The following is a 23,988-nucleotide window of genomic DNA, read 5'->3' as shown; positions in this document are numbered from 1 at the left end:
CAAGAACCAACATAGTGACATCATAATGGGTGATCTCAATCATCAAAGGTTTGAATTCCTCCTTCATCCAATTAAAGATTTGACCAAGAATTGGAATATAAACATCGCTAATGTGCTTGAAGATTATTTAACTGAGGTGAAACGATGTTTTAAAGTATTGTAACTTGGAAGGTTTACAACGTTAAGATATTTTCAAAAATGAACTTGGAAGATGGGACATCAATTATTTTCATGTCCCATTTGGTAGTAAACAACGAACATTCAAAGAATTAGTGATGTACCGAATCGTTAAAAAAACGATTCGGCCGAAACCGAATATTCGGCCATTTGTGCCGAATCAATTCGGCCGAATCAACCGAATCGTTTATGACGTCATCCGAACCTACGGCGACGAGCGGTCGGTAAAAACGACATAAAGGAAAATACTTTATCATGGCACCGTGTCACGCACAAGTATCAACAATTTCAATATAAGTCTTTAATGTGGCAATAAAGCGTTGTGGGAAACATTAGTCTCCTAATAACGCGCGTATTTACGAACCAAAACTACAGGGAAGGTAAATCGTTGGGAGAAAAGCACAACGGTGACGGACGGGCGTGGATTAGATAAATTTAATTTTATTGCAACACGGACGAGCAGTTAATTCGAGAACTTAAAAATTCTTTACTGTAACGGCGTAACCATTGACAAAACCTGTGTTACGCAAACAAAAAAAAAATTATTTACTTTTGTGACGAAAATACATTGTGTATGAGCGTCCCATTTTACGCTCTGCGTCGGCTTGGGAAATAAAGGAAGACGCATGCGATAGCATACTTTCAACACTTAGTAAGGGAAGCAATCGTTGTGAATTTGTTCTTGTAGAAACCGACGAAATGCTAATCTCAGTCTAATTTGCAAGCAGCCTGTGCCCTGTGGTATATAAATTGTCGGATTTATATGAAATGTTTTTTGGATTTTGAATGTTACATAACGTAACATGTGTATATAAATTTTAAATTTAATATTTTAGGTGTAAAATTAATATCTTGCAACTGGGATTCACGAAACTCTGATTTTCGCGCGGTGCCCAAGACCGACGTTTTTGGCTTCTGTCCAAGCTCGGCCGGGACGATACTTAGCAATATTATATGACATTACAATTTGTGTTGGTTCTAATTTCCTGATAGCTTCGCTCCTCGCACTTATATTTGCATCAATTAAAATTCACATAATCGTGATTTACCTGCATTTATACTACTCACGGTTACTAGCTTAAAACTATACCGAGAGTAAAAAAAATATTCGAAAACTTTACTTTTACATTTTGTATTCTGCTTAGTGCTAAAAATGTGCAGGGGGTCGTGCGCAGACGCGTGCCCTATTTAGAGAGAAAAAGCGAGTGTTTCTTTATCGACGACCGGGAGCAGACGCGTGCACTATTTAGAGAGAAAAAGCGAGTGTTTCTTTATCGACGACCGGGAGCAGACGCGTGCACTATTTAGAGAGAAAAAGCGAGTGTCTCTTTATCGACGATCGGGAGCAGACGCGTGCACTATTAAGAGAGAAAAAGCGAGTGTTTCTTTATCGACGATCGGGAGCAGATTCGGTCGCGAATGTGACGAAGTTTATCAAAGTGCGCGTGTGCCATAGCCCATAGAACCGTATTCGAAATGATTAGCATTGCTATAAAGCATGACGATTAATTGAATTAAACTTATTTGTTGCAAATAGTCTTTAATTCTTATCTCACAAATTGCGCAAGTTCTTGCTAATCGTATTTATATTGTCTGTGAAAAAGTTCGGTTTTTGCCGAATCTTTACGCACGATTCGGCCAAAACCGAATCTTTGTCAAAATCGCTGATTCGGCCGAATAAATTCGGCAAACCGAAACTTCGGTACATCACTACAAAGAATCATAAAACTGTATTCTCACATAGACTGTTGTTAATTGTTTAAAACACGATCAGGATATTTGGATATTATGTGCTAAAGGTGTCCCATATTACCCCACCCCACAATGTATTATGTTTACAATCTATCACCTCAGAACTAATACTTTACATGGTATGAGAATGTCATAAGCAACTATTATAGTAGGGTGGGGGAAGATGGGACACTTTTTATTCTATTTTCTCATCATTTTTTTTACAATCTTAATACCACAGTTCGAGAAATGACTTTTTTTAATGACGGCAAAACAATATTTTATTTATTACAGCTGGAGAAAATGACGTTTTCGTTCGATGGGGGCAAAACCACTTTAAACTTTGCTGAAGCTTCCCTAATGATCCAGGGTACGGCTTGTGTTTGGGGGAGAAAGGTGGAATATCTTCATTCACTTGTTTATCAAACACTGGAGCTGATCAGGAATAATAAGTAGGTGGTGTTTATGGTGTGAATGTTTAATAAATGCAGAGATGGTTAGACACATAGTGTTTCGCAATTAAGTTTTATTTATAAATACAGTTCTGAAATGCTAAAGCTGACCTGCCCACCCCGCTACCCCACCTTTTAAAACTTTTGATAAAAATTACAGATTGCAAATTAACACTAGCATTTTGATTATCCAGAGTATTATAATGTATAAAAGATGATTTTCAAAAACCTAACTTTTAGTATGCACTTTGTAAAACAATTTGAAATGTTGGCTATTTATCGGTTTGTAAAAATAATAATCATGATTTGATCTATCTTGATGTGTTGTCCACATAAATTAAGATATGGAATATTTGTTCTGTAGCAATAATTTTAATTCTCTGTTGTAATGTAAAGGAAAAACACACATCATGATACAAATGAAGATCAAACGAATCAAACTCGTGTTTGTGGGGAAACTGAAGATCAGGTTAGTGTTTTGTTGGTTCATCAACATGGAAAACGTGGATAGAGAACAGTATATGGCTACCCGCAGTGGCGCAGCCAGAAAAAAAAACAAGAGGGGGGTTTAATCAGAAGATTTTCAAAAATTTTTTTTTTGATTAATTTTTTTCGGGTTTAAAGGGGGGGGGGGCGCGACACCCTAAACCCCCCTGGCTGCGCCATTGGCGACGCATGTCATATAACTACATTACCACATATACCTGTTCTATATATGCAATAAGTCAATAACAATAATATCTTTCCATCAGTTTCTCAACATGGATAACCTGAATGAAACCCCAAAGGAAGCCCCTCACCCTGATGACGTCCCGCTACTTATTGTGGGTTTATGTTTGCTTGGGGGCCCAGATGTAGATAATAGGGGTACACCGTTCAAAAAGTGAGTGACATTTAATGTTTTGATTTTTCTATATAATGTTATAACATTATGCTTTAACTGCTTAAGTTGGATGTTTATCTAGGAGAGTTTGAAAAAGCGTTTTCAGTTGTTAAGAACACAATTAGAAAATATGGAATATTATATTCTAACAAAAAGTGGGTGACACTCAATATTTTGATGTTCTTCTATTTCAATGTTTTGAACATATTTAGATATTTGTATCAAAGTATTACTCTGCCTTTTATTTGTGATTTTAATGGAATAATAGAAAATTGCCAAAAAGCCTCTTCCGGATTTATAATGTTCCTGACAGCCACACTAATGCTTCTATTTTGTTTCTTTGTTCTTGAAACTTGTCTTTTTAAATTTATATTCGTAAAAACAAACTCAATTTCTTTTTCCCTTTCTTTTAAAAGCTCCTGATATCGAGTTTGTTATAAAATGTATAAAAAAAGTAGATTGTTCAAAGTGAGTTTGTATTCTTAAATATATTCACATTTTATGATGTAACAACACCTCATTATGACATCACAGCACCCAAGGTGAAGTATTCAACTATTACAACGACTTCTGGGCGAATCAATCGACCCCAAACCTTACAGAAGGCCGAGCATTGTTGGAACAACCAAACAAACTCAGCAACAACGTGGTTCAACTACAAACCATACATGGTGGGTTCTTCTCGTTGTTTTTATTGTGTTTGTAGTTTTGTTGATTGTAGTCTATAAGTTCTTATTTGTTCTTGTTTTTTTGTTATTGTTTTGTTGGTTCAACTACAAACTGTACGTGGTGGGTTCTTTTTGTTGATTTGTAGCTTTTTATTTTTTCTTGTGCTTGTTCTTAGTCTTGTTGTTTTTATTGAGTTCTTCTTGTTTTATTGTGTTTGTAGTTTTGTATTTTTTTTTTTGTTCTTAGTCGTGTTGTTAGAACAGTTTTATACATTAGTTATTCTTGTTCATATTTTGCTTATTTATAAATTAATATTTTAATTTGTCAAACAATTCAAAACAGCAGCTAACTTGATTTTTTTTTTCTTTTTCCCACCCTTAGAAGCTCACAATGTTGATGTCACAATGGGAGATTTACCTGATGTAAGTTGTCATAGTGGTAATGATGATGTCATAAACGATAATGATGATGTCATAAATGATGTCACAATACAACCTGAACAACCTGTCAATGATGTCATAGAAGAAATAGTGAGTACATATTTACTAATTAATAATCATTATTTATATTTTGAGATATTTTGTCAGTTTTATCTCTTTTTATTTTAATGTTTTTAGAAATAATCGTTTTGCAGGATGGTAGACGAAATGTCGAAAGTACAATACATTTTTTTATCACCTAAGGCAGAAACAGGAGGAGTCGCTAAACCATTAATTGCATAATGCCTAGTAGCAGAAGTAGCAAAAAAAGAAAAGTCAAAAAGCACTCTGTTTTTTATACCAAATGGCTGTGAAAAGTTTATTTACATTATTCCTGGTGGCAGAAGTAAAAGAATTTTATATTTCTATGTTCAGGTTGAAGTTCGTCAGTTGCGACAACGATTCAAGCCTACAACACCGGATGTCGCCAATGTAAGTTTTATATGATGTTTGTGTGAGGCCATACATTATTAACAGCCCCCCCTCGACATGTTCAACAAATTTTTAGGGGTAATAGGCCAAATCTGGCCTAAATTCTAGCTTTTTAAGGACCTCATCCATATAGAATAGAACTGTTATACTTTTCCCATATTTCAGATCGTTTATCATTACTATTGGAGTGTTTTCAATTCCTAAACCACTCAGGACAAACCTAAGCCATACACCGTTAGCAAACCCCCAACCAGTACAACAAACATTTAATTTTAGGCTAATGGGCCAAATCTGGCCTAAATTCCAGCTTCTGAACGACCTCATCCATATAGAAATAGAACTGTTACATTTTTCCTGTTAATTTAGGTGGATACACCAATTGCAAACCCCCCGCCCTCCCAACCAATGTTGGACCCCCACACCCCATGCCCCGAGTCGCTATGGCAACCTAAACCTTTCAAGAAAGGTAACTGCTCTCGTCTGCCACCCGGTGTAAGCACTGGAAAGAAGCGGAAGAAGGCTGGTTGTCATGACAACGATGCTTCTATGCTGGGGGAGTTTATGGAAGACATGAGTGAGTTGTTATTTTTGTTTGTTTTTTTGGGGGGTATGTTTGCCAGGGTGTCTTTTTAATTTTTTTTCGTTCTTGTTTGTTATTGTTAGGAAGATATGAATGAGTTGTTGTTTTTGGGGTGTGTTTGCTTCTACTTGTTACTTGTTTTAGTATGTTTGTTTTTGTTGTTTTCCTGTTGAGTTGGTTGTTGTTGAACTTGTTGTTGCTTGCGTTAAAATATGTTTTATGAAAAGTATTTGTTTTGTTTTTATTTTTGGTTTGTTTATTCCTTATACTTGTTTTAGTGTGTCTGTTTTTGTTATTTTCTTGTTGGTATTTTTAAGTAACAAGTACGTGTTTGTTGTTTTTTCGTAGTTTTTGTTTTTGACTATTCTTGTTACTTTTTCTCTTTTTTATAAATTTAGTTTTAAATATTAATGTATGTTGTTAGTGACACCTCAAAAAACCCCTTATGTTACTCCTATGTTTACAGTGCGGTTTGCTATACGACTTACCGCAAATCTGCAATTGGCATTATTTATTTTTAGTGAAGAAACGTCAGCGATTTGTTTCAAAAGCTGAAGAAATTGAAAAGAAAAGAAGAATGTTGTGTTGGAGGGGGGTGAGTGGGGTGTTTGTTGTGTGGGGTGAGGTTCCACGGCTTGTGTGAAGTGCCACGGCATGTGTGAAGTGCCACGAAATGTTTCATTATTTCGCCTGGCATTAACTTTTATCTTTTAAAACTTTGGGTGCCTTGACTCGCTAAATAGTAGGTGCTTACACCCTACCCCCTGCCCCATCAATAAAATACTACATTTGTTTTAACATATTTATGTCTCTTATAAATGTTGACCACTTTGCAGCTTTGTTGTGTAACCAATTATTACAACATTATAATTTTTTATTCAGCTTCGTGAAAAACAAATTCAGAATAAAAGGAAACATTCAAAAGAAGGTAAGTCTTCGGTGCAACCGAATTTTAAAAAAATTAAATAGAAAAAATAAGGCAGCTGTGTTGAACTGTCCAGCTATTAAGTGCAATGGAAAAAAATGTTTTCTATTTTTCTATTTATTTTTATTTTTTTTATTTTTATTTATTTTTTATTTTTTATAAAGCAGCTGTGTGGGTCTGTCCAGTCATTTAAGAATTTAAACATAGTATGGACTGTGGTTTGGCTCTGTTTGTTTGGCTACGCTATCCCTTACCAAGGTACGAAAAATCTATGGATAATCTGAGGCTTGATATGGATTTTAAACTTCTTCACAATTATATGAAAAAAACTCGAAAATAAATAATAAACTTCATTAGTGATTAAAATCAAGAATTTCTGAGATATTAAAATTAAAATTCCAGTTTCATTGGTGGACGAGGTGTTTGCCACGAGTTTCCATGACGACCATAATGATGATGAGCGTTGCCATGGCAACGATGATGTCACTGATGATGTCATCAATGATGCGTTGGGGATCGATGGCCTCATGCTCGATGTCGAGGAGAATAGAGGGGGAGGTAAGAGGGTGGTTGTGATGTCACAATAAAGTTTGTTTTTGTTAGTTTTTTTATCCTGGGTTCAAGGCTCGACGCTGCCACCTACATCTGTGTTTATAACGACAGTCGTTTTCCGGCCACCTAAGGATAACTAAGTCAGATAAGTTAGTTTATTCATACGTTACAAATAAACCTTGTGTTTATTTAAGGCACATTCATTTATTTGCATTAGATTTCAATATTTTTATATAGTAGGGTGGGGGAAGATGGGACACTTTTGACTGTATTTACTCGTCCCATTTAGTAGTAAACAAAAAACATTCAAAGAATTATAAAACCGCATCCTCACGACTCCCATAGACCCGTGTTAACTGTTTAAAACATGATCAGGATATTTGGATATTTTGTGTTAAAGTTGTCCCATCTTCCCCCACCCTACTGCACATCAGGCTTGTTCTTAGCACACAAATAGAATACTTTTATTATTAGTACAAATAAATACAAAACCAAAAAATTTTACTTTTTTACAAATTTCCCTTTTCTTCCGTATCTGTATTCGACTTGTGTTTTTTAAGTCACATTCATTCACCTCTTACTTGTCTATTACATTACATCTTTTTATTTACTTTTTCCACGACCTTCCAGACCCCGAGATCGAAAGACTTCAAAGTTTCGTCGGAACTTTGGAAAATTACGAGGATCTTGTGCGACACCATGTGGAAAAGTTTTACGCATCAGCAAAATCTTATCGTAACGAGTCAGCGCTTTCACAGCGAGTCGTAGAATGGGAGAAATCGATCGCCCCCTCCTTGAGTGAAGAGGTTTGTGCTGCTTGCGTGAATTCATATTTAAAAGCGTGAATTTATATTTTGCGTGGATTTACATTTAAAATCTCTTGATTAAACTTTATTTGTCTATACGTTGTCGTTTCTATTCAATATGGGTGAGGTCCTGCAGCATGGCACAGCATTGGGCTGTATATAATATTAAGACCAGGATTGGCCCATTTCCCTAAAGTGGGATTGCATTAGTTTTAGATCTAAAATGTGTTTGTTAAAGAAACCACACAGTGGGAATGTTTGACTAAACTACTTGTTGTTGTACCGGTTGAAAGTTACGTAATAAAACCAGGACTATGTACGTATATGTATCCTATCTTGATATATTACCCCCTTTCCCCAGGACAAACACCCAGAGTTCGACATTCACACAGAAGGTGACGAGATGGTCAAACAATTTAATATTGTTGGCGAGACAAAGTACTTCTGCGATGTCATAAAGAGGGAACCCGTGTGGTCGATTTGTAGAAGGTTCTCCGCTACTTTGCAATTGGTGAGTGGATGGTGTTATTATTAAAACCTATATAACATATAATGAGCATCTGTACTCGTTTTAAAGCCGACCTAACACACTGTTTTTACAAATATATATATGTTGGCCACTGTCACAGTAAGACCACATTGTAAACCACCTAACCCCCCCCCCAAATCCACGCAGGCGAGTGGGAGAATTATTTTTTAGGTTTATTTTGAAAGTCATACACCCCGTGTCAGCTTTGTGGGTGATTATTTTCTCAACCCCACCTAACACCCCTCCCCTCCATGCAGGCGAACGATTTAAATTTCCTCCTCCAATCAGAAGGCGACCCTATTATGATGTCATCAGTCAACACATTGTCCCTCAAACTGCTGACTCAGCAAAAATCACGACAGCGACTCGACGGTTATTTGCCCGCTGCATGACTCGTATGTTGAACATAGAAATCATATTTTAGAATTATTTTGAACTGATTGTTTTTCGTAAAAAATGATATAAAGTTTGTATACGAAAACAGAACACCTGTGTTCGCTTAGTTTAACATTTTAGCTACGTGTTATATTACAGACATATAAGTACAGTGTAGCACACCATGGAACCTGGGATTTAGACCAGAGTTGGCCCATTACCCCAACATTGTATATGCACATTCTATTCTATATGGGTGAGGGCCTACAGTAAGGCATGCCATGGGACCTGGGATTTAGGCCAGAGTTGGCCCATTACCCCAACATTGTGTATGCACATTCTATTCTATATGGGTGAGGTCGTACAGTGAGGCACGCCATGGGACCTGGGATTTAGGCCAGAGTTGGCCCATTACCCCAACATTGTGTATGCACATTCTATTCTATATGGGTGAGGTCGTACAGTGAGGCACGCCATGGGACCTGGGATTTAAACCAGAGTTGGCCCATTACCCCAACATTATATAACCACATTCTATTCTATATGGGTGAGGTCCTACAGTGAGGCACGCCATGGGACCTGGGATTTAGACCAGAGTTGGCCCATTACCCCAACATTATATAACCACATTCTATACTATATGGGTGAGGTCGTACAGTGAGGCACGCCATGGGACCTGGGATTTAGACCAGAGTTGGCTCATTACCCCAACATTGTATATGCACATTCTATTCTATATGGGTGAGGTCCTACAGTGAGGCATGCCATGGGACCTGGGATTTAGACCAGAGTTGGCCCATTACCCCAACATTATATAACCACATTCTATACTATATGGGTGAGGTCCTACAGTAAGGCATGCCATGGGACCTGGGATTTATACCAGAGTTGGCTCATTTCCCCAACATTGTATATGATATGCACATTGACATTGTATTCTGTATGGGTGAAGTCCTACAGTGAGGTAAGCGGAACATGGGATTTAGGCTAGAGTTGGTCCAAAACCCTGACACCCAGGGTTCTACAACCCATTAGTGACCACTGGGTGGGAACAATTTCTGTTCACTGTCTTGCCCAAAGACATAAACTTATGAACCCTCACCCTAGCACTAATAAATGTGTACAAGGTATATAGACCATTCAAAGTTCACAACAGAAACCTGTGTTATAAGTTCTAATCTTTACCAGTCATAAAAATGGCACGTACGAAAAGCAGATTTTGATTTATTCAGGTTAATATAATTAAGCAATAATACATGATCACCGTAAAACACATTTCATCGCGAGTTTTTACAAAGTTATCATTCCAGTCTAAAAGAGGGGGCACCTAAAAAGTTGTGCAAAAATATTTTTGATTTAAATTAAAAATAAATAACTGCGAATTCTATTTTAATGGGTGTGTTAATTCGGAAGTTTTTAGGTGCTGAATTGGTAATATACAAAAGCATATGGTACGGTGTAATAAACTTAAAAGAAAAAAAATGTTTTTTTGGTAAAAACTTTAATTTCATTGGACAATTATAGGTCCAGGGGGAGTCCCAGATGGGGATTACCCAACATTAGGAAGGCCATAAAGCTTGGAGAAACATTGGTGGCAATATGGTTTGTCGTTTTGTTCTTTAAAAGTTCCCTTGTTGAGCTGTTTGAGACAAAACGCGCAAACAAAATGCTCGGGGTGGAATTTTTTGCCCATGGCTGTGATGCATCGACCTGACGGGATAAGTTTGATATTTAATTAACAACAAAAACTTTTTTCAATGACCCACGTAAATAATTAGGTTGTTAAATGAATGCAAGTTATTTTTAAAAACGAAACAAATTAGTTGGCCCATTACCTCGACACCTAGGAAAAAAATAATGAACCTACTTTTAAATTAACTTTTTACAAATTTACACGATTAGTCCAATTGAAATACACCTTAACAAATAAAATGTATGAAAAAGCAACGACAAAACAAACCTGTTATTGGCTTCTGGCATCCTGAACATAGAGATCCTCTTAATAAATGGTAATGTGTCTCGCAATAAGGCTGGCCATCTAGCTCAAAGAAGCTTCCATTTGTAAATGGAGCGAGGCATTCCTGTATAAAGGGGGGTCACTTTAGCTGTTGTAGCTAACTTGTATAGTGTAGATATTGTGAATTACCCAGTTTCAAAAAACATACAAGGGGGGGGTTAGATGTTGTTTTTACCTTGTAAAGCATTAACCAGTTTCAAAAACCAATATTTCCTGTTTTACCCAACACCTATATTTCCTATTAGAGGAGGTGGGGTATTGTTTAGCTGATGTTGCTACGATGTGAAGTTGATAAAAACTCAGTTTTAAGTTTCATTGTTTGTTTTGTAAAAGCCTATTTTGCTACTGCTGCAATGCACGGTATATTTTTCTTGAATTAATCTTTGGCTTAAGAGTTTTGAAATGCACGCTGCAAAACTTTATAGCAAGCTATGTTTCTATTTTAAAATCGTTAGCTTATAAGTGTGAATTATGTTGGCCAGCTTGTCAGCAACAATTTTAATGTAAAAAAATCAATATAATAACAAATGCACACAAAACTTAAATCAAATGTTTTGTTTTAAAAAAATGTAAAAGAATTTTTTGAGTGCAGGTGAATGCGTCAAGCTTCGCAGCAAAAGATTTATATCTTTGATTTAAAAATAAATTAAAACTAGACTCACCCTGCACACGAAACACTCTGGATGCCATTGTGCATTAAGTGCAGATATATAGTTGGTTAGGATTGGTTTCATGCACCCTCCACACTTAGGGGCGAACATATTATAGTAGTCGGCCCTGCAGTAAGGTTTTCCTTCAAACTCATGGAAGCCTTCATCTCCAAAGAAGTTGCTACACATGGCGCAGAAGAAATGCTCGGGGTGCCATGTCTTGTTAAGTGCTGTCACGCATTGCTGTAGATATATACGGGTTATCACTTATTCGTTACAATAAATGTTTAGAACATGTTGATGATATATATATATATAAGTTGGGTGAAAGTGTTTGTTAGTTTCGGATGTAATGGGCAAACCTTGGTTTAAATCCCAGGTTGCATTGTTGCAGGACTCACTCACATAGAATAGAATGTTACCTACCTATGAGTTTTAAGGCTAATTAATCAACCCTGCCGCATGCAAATGTAATTAGATTTAGAGTAATCTTGGTAACCTATCCATGCCCACCCATGTTAGGCGCTTATAAGATATACAGAGATGGTAAGATACCACAGTACTACTTATAAACAGACCAACTTACCCCCAACACCGGTTGCACACAATATGCGCACGTGGGCGAGAATAACTTATGATAATCCTTCTCGCAATAAGGTTTCCCATCCCTTTCAAAGAATGTCTTGGTCCCGATATCATTATCGCACACCACGCACACAAAGTGTTCAGGATGCCACACTTTACCCAATGCTGTGGTTACCTGTGATGTCATAAATATGATTGTTACCTTGTAGTTTAAACTGTGATGTTAACACTAAATATCAGTCTGTAAGATTTTTTAGTCAAATTTGTCTAAAAAGACCTTAACTTGCATTAATGGGGTCTAAATGATTACCCTGGGTGTTGGGGTAATAAACCTACATCTCAGGTCTCAGGTGTGCCTCACTGAAGACCTCACCCTTATACAATAGCATCTCTATTATTGAGTGTCTATAAACTGCCTCAGTGGGGTCTAGATGGTAGCACCCTGGGGCAATTCACTTATTTTACAGGATACAAAGAGATACAACAAATAAATAGACACCACACATCTCACAATATACACACCTCCCCCATAACTGGCTTCCCACATGCGCCACATATTCCTTTAGAAGCTGCTCGTATTCCTTGTTTAACAAGGTCGGTGTTCATGTCTTTTAACATCGCATCAAGATCGTTTGCTGTGGAGAATCAACATTGTTTGTTAATAATGGGTATTGTTTTTGCTGAATATTGCAGTAAATAGTAACTTTCGTAAATCCCAGGTCCCATGGCATGCCACATTGTAGAACCTCACCCATTTTAGATAGAATGTGCATATACAATGTTTGGGTAATGGGCCAACTCTGGTCTAAATCCCAGGTCCCATGGCGTGCCTCACTGTAGGACCTCACCCATATAGAAACGATGTTTATTTTATTAAATACCAGTTTTATGCACGAGATCACTACGTGCCTAATTATTTTCATTCAAGTCGTCATATTTGTTTATTGTTTTGTGACATCACAGTAGCTTTCTACTTGATATAAACAGCATTGTGACAAAACAATGAGTCATTGTATACAACAATCGATGGTTGATGAAACGCACTCGAACAAAAATAAATAACCAACCAACATAACAACATAATATACAGAGCTATTGGTTTATTACTTTATTCAATAATAAATTGTCAAACTGTTTTAAATGCAAGGAAACAGGAAGAGTTAAACACATAATTCCGTGAAATAAAACCAACTTTTCTAAAGTGTAATCTTAACTGATTAATGCAGTGTAGAAATCCAGGGCTGCCAGCATGGGCGCCAAACCTGGGGTGGCAGGGTGGGCAGGCCAACCCTAAGTTTTCTGCACTGCATTAATCAGTAAACATTACAGCCAAAAGTTAGATTTGTTTCATAGGATTATGTGTCTAACTATCCCTGCCTCCCCTGTGTTTCATAGTTTGGTGCACATGCAATGATTTACTTGTTTTAAACCCTTGGTCTTACAACACAAAACCACTAATGCTTTGGACACAAAAATCACATTATTTTGTAACCCACACAATTACAATGCAGTGTTACCCCTAATATTTGTGAGTATGATATTGCATCCTCAAAATGGGCATGTAGGAGTGATATACTTCCTGAAATTCACCTCCGGTCACCGAATGCCCGTTAATATCATACTAAAAAATATTATCCATGGCATTGCATTGTAATTGCAGGTTACAAAATGATGCAGTTTTTATAATGTTTTCTATGCAAAACACCATTTGTGGTTTGGATACACAAAATATTTATATTTTGTCGCATAAATATTTCTAAAACTTACGATTAGTTTGTTTTGGTGGTTCAACTTCAGTGGGTGAAGTCGGCTTTGATCTGGATTTATCCGGTTTGGCATAAGGTGGATCACTCTTGTCGCTACTTGTGCTTACTGTGGATGTCTGTGGGCGAACATGGGTTATTGTGGGGTTAGATATGGGGGGAGGGGGGGGGTTAGAACTTTACTCGAAAGTATTTACCAATTTCATTGACATAGAAACATCATAATAGGTTGAGTGGGGAAAATGGGACACCTTAGGGTGGGGGAAGATAGAATTATAAAATCGTATCCTCATGACTCCCATATACCGTTGTTAACTGTTTAAACGTGATCAGAATATTTTAATATTATGTGCTAAAGTGCCCCACCTTACCCCACCCTGCTATGTATACCACTAGCACAAACATAGAAATCATATTTACCCTTTGATCGACCTGGAACCCAACCAAGGAAGCCATGAGGTCATCAAGTTGTTGCGCGGCCGATGTTGCCGACACCGTGGGGGAACCACGATCAGATTTCTCACTTGAAGCTTGGGTTCTGTGATGAATTCAAGTTTTTAGTGGACTGGTAAAGTGCATTATAAGACAATGGCAGCGATATTAAGCAGGTTTTGTGGTGGTTAATGGATGGGAATTCATTTTAACTAAAACTGATTTTTGTTTAACCTGCTCCCTCTGTAAATATAATACCTGGAAATGAGCTTTTAGTACATTAAACCGGGTATTTTTGGTTACCATGTACATATATGCACAATGTTATTTGATAGTGTCTCTATTATTTCTCCATCAAGAGATAATACCTGAAAGTTTCACTTAACAATTTAAAAAAAACAACTAAAATGGATATCAATATTAAACTTACTTCTCGGGCACTTCCTCGGTCTCTTCTAGTTCATCGAGTATATTATCGATGTCAACCGTCTTTTTCTTAGGGGGTGGGGTAAGGGGTTTGTTGATAGGGGTGGTGGTTGGGGGGTGGGACTGGATGGTGGCTTCTGTGGAGGGCAGGGGTTAAATAATGGGATGTAGTAAGTCTTCGGTATAATAAATCTAAGACAATTAAGTTATAAAAAGGATAATTAAAGATGGCTGTACACAGTATCCGGAATTCGTCCGTTTTGTCCGGATTTCGCTGCCGCATGCGGAACTCAGTAATGGGTTTGCATACGATCCGGAATTCGTCCGTTTTGTCTGGATTTCGCTGCCGCATGCGGAACTCAGTAATGGGTTCGCATACGACTTCGCATGCCGGATACTGTGTACAGCCACCTCAAGAATGGAGGTTAGCTAATATCTTATATTGCAATTATGATTAATATACAAATTACATAAATCCTTCTAGGTTTACAATGGGGTAGTGTCAGGCCCCAGGTGTTGCTTACTGAAGGAGTTGTCAAAATTGTTAGCCATACTAACTAAATGATACTGGTCCAATCATGCAGAATCTGTATTATTTAGGTTTTGTCTAGAACTGTATGGTAGCACCCTGGGTGTTGTGGTAACGCTGCAACGGACCTTATTTATTCTAAAGATCTCATAGGTCTCTACAGTACAGATATAGAATAGAATCTATATTGTTGAGTGTCTATAAACTGTCTCAATAGAGTCCAGATCTAGGAGGTGTTGGGGTAATGGAGTAAGATAAAAAGATATTTATCTAAACAATAACTTACTCTGAGGCACGGGTGCTTCTGTCATGTACAATTCCTCCAATAGCATGTCCAGTTCATTTAGATTAGGGTTGTTCATTGTACTGCCGCTCGCGTTGTTGTTCTGTTGATTTAATAACTTGTTAAGTATTGTATGCACTATTACTGTTGCCATTTCTATTATATATGGGTGAGGTCCTTACTCCTTAGGAATTTAAGACCTTGGAAAAAAATTGACCCAACTGTTGGCATTTAGCAGTACTTGTAAAAGACTGAGTTAGACTTGGTGAAACATCTGCTTTATTATAATAAGTCTATACTCGATAATTGTAACCTTGATATTCATAAATAAGATTTTGCACAACAGACATAAAACTGTTTGCATTACCAGTGCTTGTAATAAACAGACTAAGTAGGCTTGGTTTGGTGAAACACAATAGTAAAATCTACTTAATGATTACGTTTTCTTACATACAAAACACAACTACTAATAGTTCTTTACTTCTGTACATTATTTTACAAAATAAGCCAAATAAATTATCATAATTATTATTTTTTAATATTAAGATTACAATTTTTACATTATTCTGCTTTTCTATATAATTCTTTACATTATTTTACAAAATAATAAGAAGAAGTAAATTACCATGGTGCTATTTAACTATCCTAATGCAAAGTGACACTTAACAGCAAACGCAGGTGTGGGCAGCTATATGCATGAATGGGTTTCAATACAAGCCACTTCCTTAAGCTATTTCTATCAAGTTAAACCTAACGCACTTCAATTCAAGCTAGGAAAACATAAACTTTTAAAAAAAGTTTCAACTTAAACTTGTATGGCTTAATTTATTTAGGGTATTTTAGACTTTATGTTAAAATAGATATAACCTAAATTTAAATTATTTTTGAAAACTGTTCTTTCTAAAGTTTTTGTTTCCATTACACACATGGAAGTACTACGCACATTTTTGTCATTGTTTACTATCTACTTTAAACTTATATTATAACTAGGTAATATTTATTTAACAGTATTATTTATGTATTAAAAAATTCTTTTCAAGTTAATATTATTTCTATATATAACACATATGATACTGTACTTTTGTCTAGTGGCAGTAGTGTTATACACATTTTTGGTATTATTTGTCTTTTATATTTATCTTCTTAAACTTATATTATAACTATGATATATTTATTTAACAGTTTTGTTAAAAAAAATGCCCAAAATATTAGCAATAGCATAAAGCTGAACACTAAACCACCTCGGCTATTACAACTACTTTAAAATTCCATTAAAACACACAACTTTTTTTAACAAAAACAAGATTAAATTTTTTCTTGCCGAAGTCCATAATATAGTATACCAACAAGCTACTACAAAATTTCATGAAAAAACTTATTTTTACATGATTAAGTAGAACAATGGACAATATGACAACAATGAACATTATGATTCACTGAACCATTTCCTTCATTTTATAAAATATGTCGCGAAATATAAAACCTTAAAACTAGCTGCAGTATATCACTGAGTTTGGCAGATATGCATAGCTACTATAAAGTTAGAATTCGCAATCGCAATTTGCACTTTTTTAAATTTATTAGTTGTTAAGATTTATTTATAAGCATAGCTACTATAAGTTAGAACTAGTGGACAAAATTTCCTTTTTTTTTCGTTTTAACAGTTGTTTAGAATTATTTTTCTGCTGCTAATTCATACCCTACCATACAACACTGTGCTGGACAGATATACATAACTAATTAATACCACAGGGTTAGAATTAGCAGGTGGAAAAGTTTGTTTTTTTGTTTTAACAGTTATTAAGATTCGATTATCTGCTGCTAATTAGTAACCTGCACTACCCTACAGCTTACAACACTGTGTTTGTAAGATATGCAAAGTTGATTTAATTCTAAACAGAATTGTAAAGGACGTTGCACACAGGATGTTATGATGCTGTTTCAGAGAAACTTTAGCATTCAGAGTAACCAGAAATGAGTTGTAAGAAAAAGTAGGGGGTTTGTATTTAAAAAGTCAAAAGCAGCAGGGAGTTTTCTACAAAATTCCAAGAAATAAATTAGGTATTTTAAAATATGCCAATTTTTAAATTATCATAGCACCCATAGTTATATCGTATACCTCAATTTTTAAATTTTGACCAGAGGTGACATGGTTAAAACACAGGTGATTAGAACACAACATATGACATGTATATGCACATAGAGAAGACTATATATACATTGTTGTGTGCATAGACAGGTGTTTTAATCGCCTGCGAATTAAATAATTAACAACGGTCTATGGGAGTCGTGAAGATACGGTTTTATAATTCTTTAAATGTTCTTTGCTAACTACCAAATGGGATGAGAAAATAGAACAAGTCCCATCTTCCCCACCCCACTATACTTATATGAAGTTAGCAAATGGTTTTCTATTAACCGAATATTTTCACACCTATCCACGCACCTGTTGTTTTAATGAAGTCTCAGGGGGAAATATGACATCATCATTCGTTGATTTTGTCGGGCTGTATCCCACTGGGGGAGGTATGGTCGCTTCTAAGTCTTGCAGTAATGCATCTGGTGGGTAATTAGATATTTAGTGCTCTACTAATTATACGTGTATATACTTAAATACAAGTTTACAATTTAAAAGCAGTCAATTAATTATTCTACAAGAGGGGGATTATATTGCATGGCAAGCTATGGGACCCATGAATTAGACCAGAGTTTGCCCATTACCCCAAAACCAAACAATGTTTTAACTATTAGTGAGGTCCTTTGGCAAGGTAACCATGGAGCCAGGATTTAGGCCAGAGTTAGCCGATTACCCCAACATTGTATTTGTATATGCACATTCTATTCTATATGGGTGAGGTCCTACAGTGAGGCATGCCATGGGACCTGGGATTTAGGCCAGAGTTGGTCCGATTACCCCAACATTGTATATGCACATTCTATTCTATATGGGTGAGGTCCTACAGTGAGGCACGCCATGGGACCTGGGATTTAGGCCAAAGTTGACCTATTACTCCCAAACTAATTAGATACTTTAATTAATTAATGTTTAATTAATCAACAAAATACATTACCGGTCGGCCTGTACATTTGTGTTGTAATTATCCACAAACAATCCTAACTATGACGTCAACAATGAAAGGTTCATTGATTAATATTAATCTGCATGACGTAACAAACAACATTCATTCACGATACTTCCAGAAATCGAAGTCGCGGTTTTACGTTTATTACGTCACAGTCATAACGCCAAATTCGGTAAACTCATCTTTTACGCTCAAAACAAAGCGGAAGTGTGACGTCACAATTGCATTGGAACTCAATTCATGACCTGCCTTCCTGTCGCTTTCTTTCTATGACGTCACAAACACTGCATATGTGACTCACGTTATACGTTTATTACGAAATAAAAACTACTTGTTACGAATCTAAATAATTCAGAAAAAACTCAACAAAACAATCATAAGAACAAACGGCATTATCGCGTCAATAAACAATCTCCTATTGTTAACTTGAATCGTTTATGACGTCATACGCAACGACAATCACGATTGTTCATTGAATTCTAAAATCTATCACGGAAAAATGAAATTCGCGTAACTGACTTCGTTCCTCTGTTACGTTAAATTACGTCACAATACGTGTATAATAAACATTGTTTAGGGCGGCCAAGATCTTAAATACGCGACCATACGCTATATTGGATTCTGCGGTTTCAATTTCTAACAAATTTAAATAAAATCTCGCCTTCAAAGTTATGTCTGCCGCTTTAGCTTGTAATTTAAGCTAAGCTAAGTAACTGTCAAGTTACGAACGAATGTTTAAAGTTAGAACTTCGCATACCGCATCGAACCGAGAAATATTCGCGACAAGGTACAAGAATTTTACTTTTTCGAGCATTTCCAGTGTTTCCGGGCGATTTTTCGCGGCAGTGTTGACAGTTTAATATTTTTTTCTATTATTCGCAATTTATTTTATGCAACTCGAATTGCATTCGGCAACACTGTCATAAAATTCCAGCTACGAAAGCCGAGTAAAACTTGTTCAAATTTGTTTACTTTTTGGTAAATTAAATGACGTTGAGTAATGTGATGACGTAATTTATGACGTAACGACAATAAAATAATACTAAAACCAAAAAATGAAATTTATTATTTATTTGGGCACGTGATAATTAATCGAGATTATTCTTTCACGCGATTAATTATTACGTCATAATCGTGAAACGCGACATCGGGTCAGCGCCTTATTTGGTTTAGGTTGGTTCGTCTGCCGTGAAATTCCGCGTGTAAGACGAACCGTGACGAGGCATGCCAAGAAAAAGACAACGCCGGTAAACAAATAAAAGCGCGAGAGTACCGCGAAAAAAATTAACAATAGTTACATGCATTATGGTTTTGTAATACTACAATATACTAACTCACACACAATTACAACGCTCGCTAAAAGTAAAATACTAAAACTTTAAACAACGTCGCGTATTTAGGCATATTTTAAAACGTAGCATGCCCCAAGCTTTATCAACACGCCAAAAACTAAGCGCAGATTCTTGAAAGTACTAGCAGTACACGTCTGTATTACGTTGAACTACGTAGATAAAACGCATTGAAAAGCAAGTGAGACGAAATCGGTCAAGGCGATAGATGGGCATACCGCGGAGCAACCATATATGGTAGGGTGTGAGCAGCGGTGGTGCCTTGAGCCACGATGGTCACACCACGAACATAAAGGACGCATACAACGGTATCGGAAACTACAACGTGTGTTGAAAACATACGTGTTGTATACAAGTGTTTACATTGGGATGTTAACTGTAGGATTTGTGGTTTAGCTTGGCTGTATTTCTGATAATATAGTAGGATGGGAGAAGATGGGACACCTATTAATTCTATTTTCTTGACAAAGAACATTCAAAGAATTATAAAACATTCTCACGACTAACATAGACCGTTGTTAATTGTTTAAAACACGATCAGGATATTTGGATATTATGTGCTAAAAGTGTCCCATCTTACCCCACCATACTAAGTTGTAATTAAGGGGTGGTAGAAAATATATGTTGGAATATAAAGAAATATTTATATGTAAACCTCATGCTCACTGTCAAGTTATACCATGGGTATTTTTTAATGCACCAGACACACATGGTGTATTCATACACCTTAAGCTTACTGTCAAGCTGTAACATGGGTGTCTTCTTATACACCAGACACACATGGTATATTCATACACCTCATGCTCACTGTCGAGTTATAACATGGGTGTCTTCTTATACACCAGACACACATGGTATATTCATACACCTCATGCTCACTGTCGAGTTATAATATGGGTGTCTTCTTATACACCAGACACACATGGTGTATTCATACACGATACACCTCATGCTCACTGTCGAGGTATAACATGAGTGTCCTGTTATACACCAGAGACACGTTTATACTTCTGTATTAAACTGCTTAAGATCAAAGAAAACAGCATTTAGTTTAAACAAACAACCACAGACTCAACAACAATGTGTTTTCTTATCTTTGGTATTCATTTAAACATTCCAATTGCCTCATAATGTTTTTGTAATCCCCATAGACAGGAATTCCTATGTGTTTTCACTGATAATAGTATCTTGTATCCTCAATGGAATAATTGAATGGAAATTATGAACTTTAATGTGGCGTAGCTTGCTATGTATTTGAACAGCAAACAATCAAATACTATGACATGTTTAAATATGACAACACAGTGTAAATTAAATAAAATTCAAGATATATTATCTAGAAACATTATAGGCACCAAACCTGGGATGGTAGGATGGTCAGGCCATTTTCTACACTACAGTAAACACTAAACAACAAACATTACTTATAACCAAATTTAAAAGTTAAATTTGTTTTACAAAATTGTGTGTCTATCTATCCCTGCCCTTCCCTGTGTTACTGTTTATACATTGGCCCCACACATAAACATAAATTGTTATTACAATTCTTTACAGTTGGACTTTAACCTGGTAAAGCTCATGTGACAGATTGACATTAGAAGTTTTTTTATAGTATTTTTTACATAACACCATACTCATCACTCAACAGATAAATTCTAATCAATCATATTTATATAAAAGTTTAGAATTATCAGCAAACCAATGATTACTAAACTCGAAGTTACAAACGTGGTGCAAGCGGGCACGAGGTTTATAAAACAGAACACCTGTGTTATATTGACTGTCGTTGCCCGCCATGCGAGGATAAATAAGTTACAAACGTGGTAACTCGTAAGTGGGGGCATGCGCATATTATTAAAATACAGAAGTAGTTATATCTAATATGAAATGGGTTCTTTTACCCCCTCCCTCACAACCTTATATAAATAGCCCCCCCCCCATAATATTAGATTTATCTGGAGTTCGGTCAACCCCGGTTTTGAATGCGATATGTTAGGGGTTGGTGGGGTAAGATTCTTCACTCAATAAGTTTTGTAATTTTGCTACTGCTATAAAATAAATGATCAGGTAACATAAAGAACATTAAACTGAAGTACAACAAACACAAACACCCAATCTTACCTAAGTCATCCATTTTGGTTGAGAACCTTTAATTTAAAGACACCAGATAAGATTTTTGAATTTTTCTAAAACAACGTATCAACAAAATAGATTTATGGTTACCTAAAATACTAATCTCTGATAAAACAGTGATTTTTTTAAGTTCTTTAAACTAAAAGTTTCATAAAATATGTGAATTTGAACTATAAATGTTGTCTAAAACGTCTATAATTCAGTAAAATCTCTACAAAATGTGTCCAAAACCTATTAGCTGTTAACTTACTCTAACTTCTGTGTATTGATCAAACAACTAATTTCTAATAACTGACGTCATTTAATCGGATTACGTATCCAGTGACGTAAGCCTCCTGTTGCTACCGCACTCCCCTGCGAAAAATAAATAATGACTTAAATATGTCTATGTCGGTGTATTTATACCCAGCATAGAAACTGTATAAACTAATTTGTGGTATTTTTAATAGAATTAAAAAAATAATTTTATATTTTCGTTGTTTTTTTAGCGTAAAATAAGAACTAAACGCTAGAACACTTTACAATGCTTTAAAATACTATTTGTGTTGTTATATAGCTGTTTATGTGCTACAAACTACTGGAATCGAGAGGTTAAATAAAATCGGCGTCTTAAATACGATAGATTAAAAATTCTTTTTTAAGGCCATGCATGCACCTGTTAAAATTTGTAAACGATTGCTGATTTAGTTTCATTAAATTATTCGTATCGGTGTTTTATATGCTAAAGCACTACCAATTCAAGCAAGCAGCTTCGTCGGTGTCTTTCTGAAAAAAACGTCTCAAAAAACAGCTATTAAAATGATACGATCATTGGCTTAAAGCCTTAAAGCCTTAAAGGCCCAAAACAAATGTAAAAGTTTTCTTTTCGGCTAATTGTTAGATACTGTTGAAGTGTTCACATAAATTCCATACCTGCTTTGTGGACCACACAGCGGGGGTTAGTATATAGCTATGGCGCAACAATAAGAGAAAGAATGCATGGATAATCTTATCCCAAAACGTACTATATATTTATATATAGCAGGGTGGGAAAGACGGGACACATTTAGCACATAATATCCAAATATCCCGATCGTGTTTTGAATGGTTAACAACGGTCTATGGGCGTTGTGAAAATATGGTTTTATATTTCTTTGAATGTTCTGTACGTTTAGATAGAACGAGAAAATAGGATGAACAGGTATCCCATCTTCCCCCACCGGCCCACCCCACTATATATGTAGGCCTATATATGTGTATATGTATTCATGTAAGTGTATATTCGATAACATTTCGCTCATCTTTTATCTTCGACAATATCACTTGTGACGTCATAAACCTCGATTCTTTCTTCGAAACCTGAACAAATACTTGGAGTGTATGAGATGTCTAGACGGTGAAGGTTATAACAGGGGATAGGAACTTGGAGTTTTAAGGTATTAGGTTCAAAACCAGGTTAAGGCAGTGGTAGGCGTTGTGTAGGCAATTAGTGCGGAAAAATATGATAAAATGTGTAGTATAGGGCGGGGGAGATAGGACAACTTTTTTATTCTATTATCTCGCCCCATTTGGTAGTAAACAAAAAACATTTAAAGAATTATAAAACCGTATCCTCGCGACTCCCATAGACTGTTGTTAATTGTTTAAAACACGGTCGGGATATTTGGATATTATGTGCTAAAAGTGTCCCATCTTACCCCACCCTTCTTATATATAAAAGACATACCGTATGTAATTAGTTAAATTGTATCTATGGGCACGCTAACCGCGTTGTATACTACAGTTCTTATGTCCCATGATTTAAAATCGATCCAGAATTAATGTCTTTATAAATGGTTTGGTGCGATGGACCTGTTGCACTCTGAGACATCGGATCTTTGTTAAATAACAAGGCATAGGTATTCGGGAACAATGCCCCTTTACAACGAAACAATGGCCTTTAATTACGCGCAGTGTTGGTAGAAAAACTGTAGAACGACGTGCTTCGTGATAGAACAAGCCTACTGTCACTGGATCCCTTTTGTTTTACGTTCCCCGTGTAAAAGACCGCTCGCATAATGACCTTAGAGAAATCTAGATAGGCCTCGCGCCACACAAGTGGGTTAAGTATTGCGCGTTGCCAAGGTTTAGCTGGTGTAACTCATTAGCTGAGAGTTACTTCAGTTTTTA

General features: G+C 36.1%; 2 protein-coding genes across 5 annotated transcripts; one reads left to right on the top strand and one right to left on the bottom strand.

Annotated features, from left to right (window-relative positions):
- On the top strand, positions 1 to 12,448 carry LOC149740890 (condensin-2 complex subunit H2-like). Of its 2 annotated transcripts, XM_089873469.1 has the most exons (15): positions 1 to 136; positions 2,203 to 2,360; positions 2,757 to 2,829; positions 3,113 to 3,243; positions 3,778 to 3,914; positions 4,294 to 4,442; positions 4,767 to 4,823; positions 5,190 to 5,397; positions 5,925 to 5,998; positions 6,286 to 6,331; positions 6,731 to 6,886; positions 7,511 to 7,686; positions 8,048 to 8,197; positions 8,473 to 8,610; positions 12,310 to 12,448. In XM_089873469.1, the coding sequence occupies exons 1-14, from the start codon at positions 26 to 28 to the stop codon at positions 8,605 to 8,607; spliced, it is 1,761 nt and encodes a 586-aa protein (XP_089729595.1). In that variant the 5' UTR covers positions 1 to 25; the 3' UTR covers positions 8,608 to 8,610; positions 12,310 to 12,448. The 2 variants fall into 2 exon arrangements, with proteins under 2 accessions (XP_089729595.1, XP_089729593.1); XM_089873467.1 differs by lacking the exon at positions 12,310 to 12,448 and having other exon boundaries at positions 8,473 to 8,909.
- On the bottom strand, positions 9,799 to 21,988 carry LOC149740889 (paxillin-like). Of its 3 annotated transcripts, none has more exons than XM_089873481.1 (11): positions 21,829 to 21,988; positions 17,722 to 17,834; positions 15,279 to 15,378; positions 14,468 to 14,600; positions 14,026 to 14,143; positions 13,610 to 13,724; positions 12,365 to 12,477; positions 11,844 to 12,017; positions 11,270 to 11,500; positions 10,551 to 10,671; positions 9,799 to 10,300 (listed from the first exon to the last, which is right to left on the bottom strand). In XM_089873481.1, the coding sequence occupies exons 1-11, from the start codon at positions 21,839 to 21,841 to the stop codon at positions 10,140 to 10,142; spliced, it is 1,392 nt and encodes a 463-aa protein (XP_089729607.1). In that variant the 5' UTR covers positions 21,842 to 21,988; the 3' UTR covers positions 9,799 to 10,139. The 3 variants fall into 3 exon arrangements, with proteins under 3 accessions (XP_089729607.1, XP_089729606.1, XP_089729608.1); XM_089873480.1 differs by lacking the exon at positions 21,829 to 21,988 and adding an exon at positions 18,347 to 18,503; XM_089873482.1 differs by lacking the exons at positions 17,722 to 17,834; positions 21,829 to 21,988 and adding an exon at positions 15,901 to 16,037.
- Positions 21,989 to 23,988: the final 2,000 nt, after the last annotated feature.

This window comes from Ciona robusta, chromosome 2 (genome assembly GCF_009617815.1).
Source record: "Ciona robusta chromosome 2, ASM961781v2".
NCBI lineage: Eukaryota > Metazoa > Chordata > Ascidiacea > Phlebobranchia > Cionidae > Ciona > Ciona robusta.
Note: the sequence above shows the minus strand (reverse complement) of the source record. Positions and strands in the feature narration are given on the sequence as shown.

Bases quoted from the DNA above. Each gene is read 5' to 3' on its own strand.
- LOC149740890 (XM_089873469.1), top strand. From the start codon at position 26: ATGGGTGATCTCAATCATCAAAGGTTTGAATTCCTCCTTCATCCAATT. The intron at 3,244-3,777 runs GTGAGTGACATT...ATGACATCACAG, and splicing joins AGGGGTACACCGTTCAAAAA to CACCCAAGGTGAAGTATTCA. The intron at 7,687-8,047 runs GTTTGTGCTGCT...CCCTTTCCCCAG, and splicing joins CCCCCTCCTTGAGTGAAGAG to GACAAACACCCAGAGTTCGA.
- LOC149740889 (XM_089873480.1), bottom strand. The intron at 13,725-14,025 runs GTAAATATGATT...GTTCGCCCACAG, and splicing joins GGTTCCAGGTCGATCAAAGG to ACATCCACAGTAAGCACAAG. The intron at 10,301-10,550 runs GTTTGTTTTGTC...TTATCCCGTCAG, and splicing joins ATGCCAGAAGCCAATAACAG to GTCGATGCATCACAGCCATG.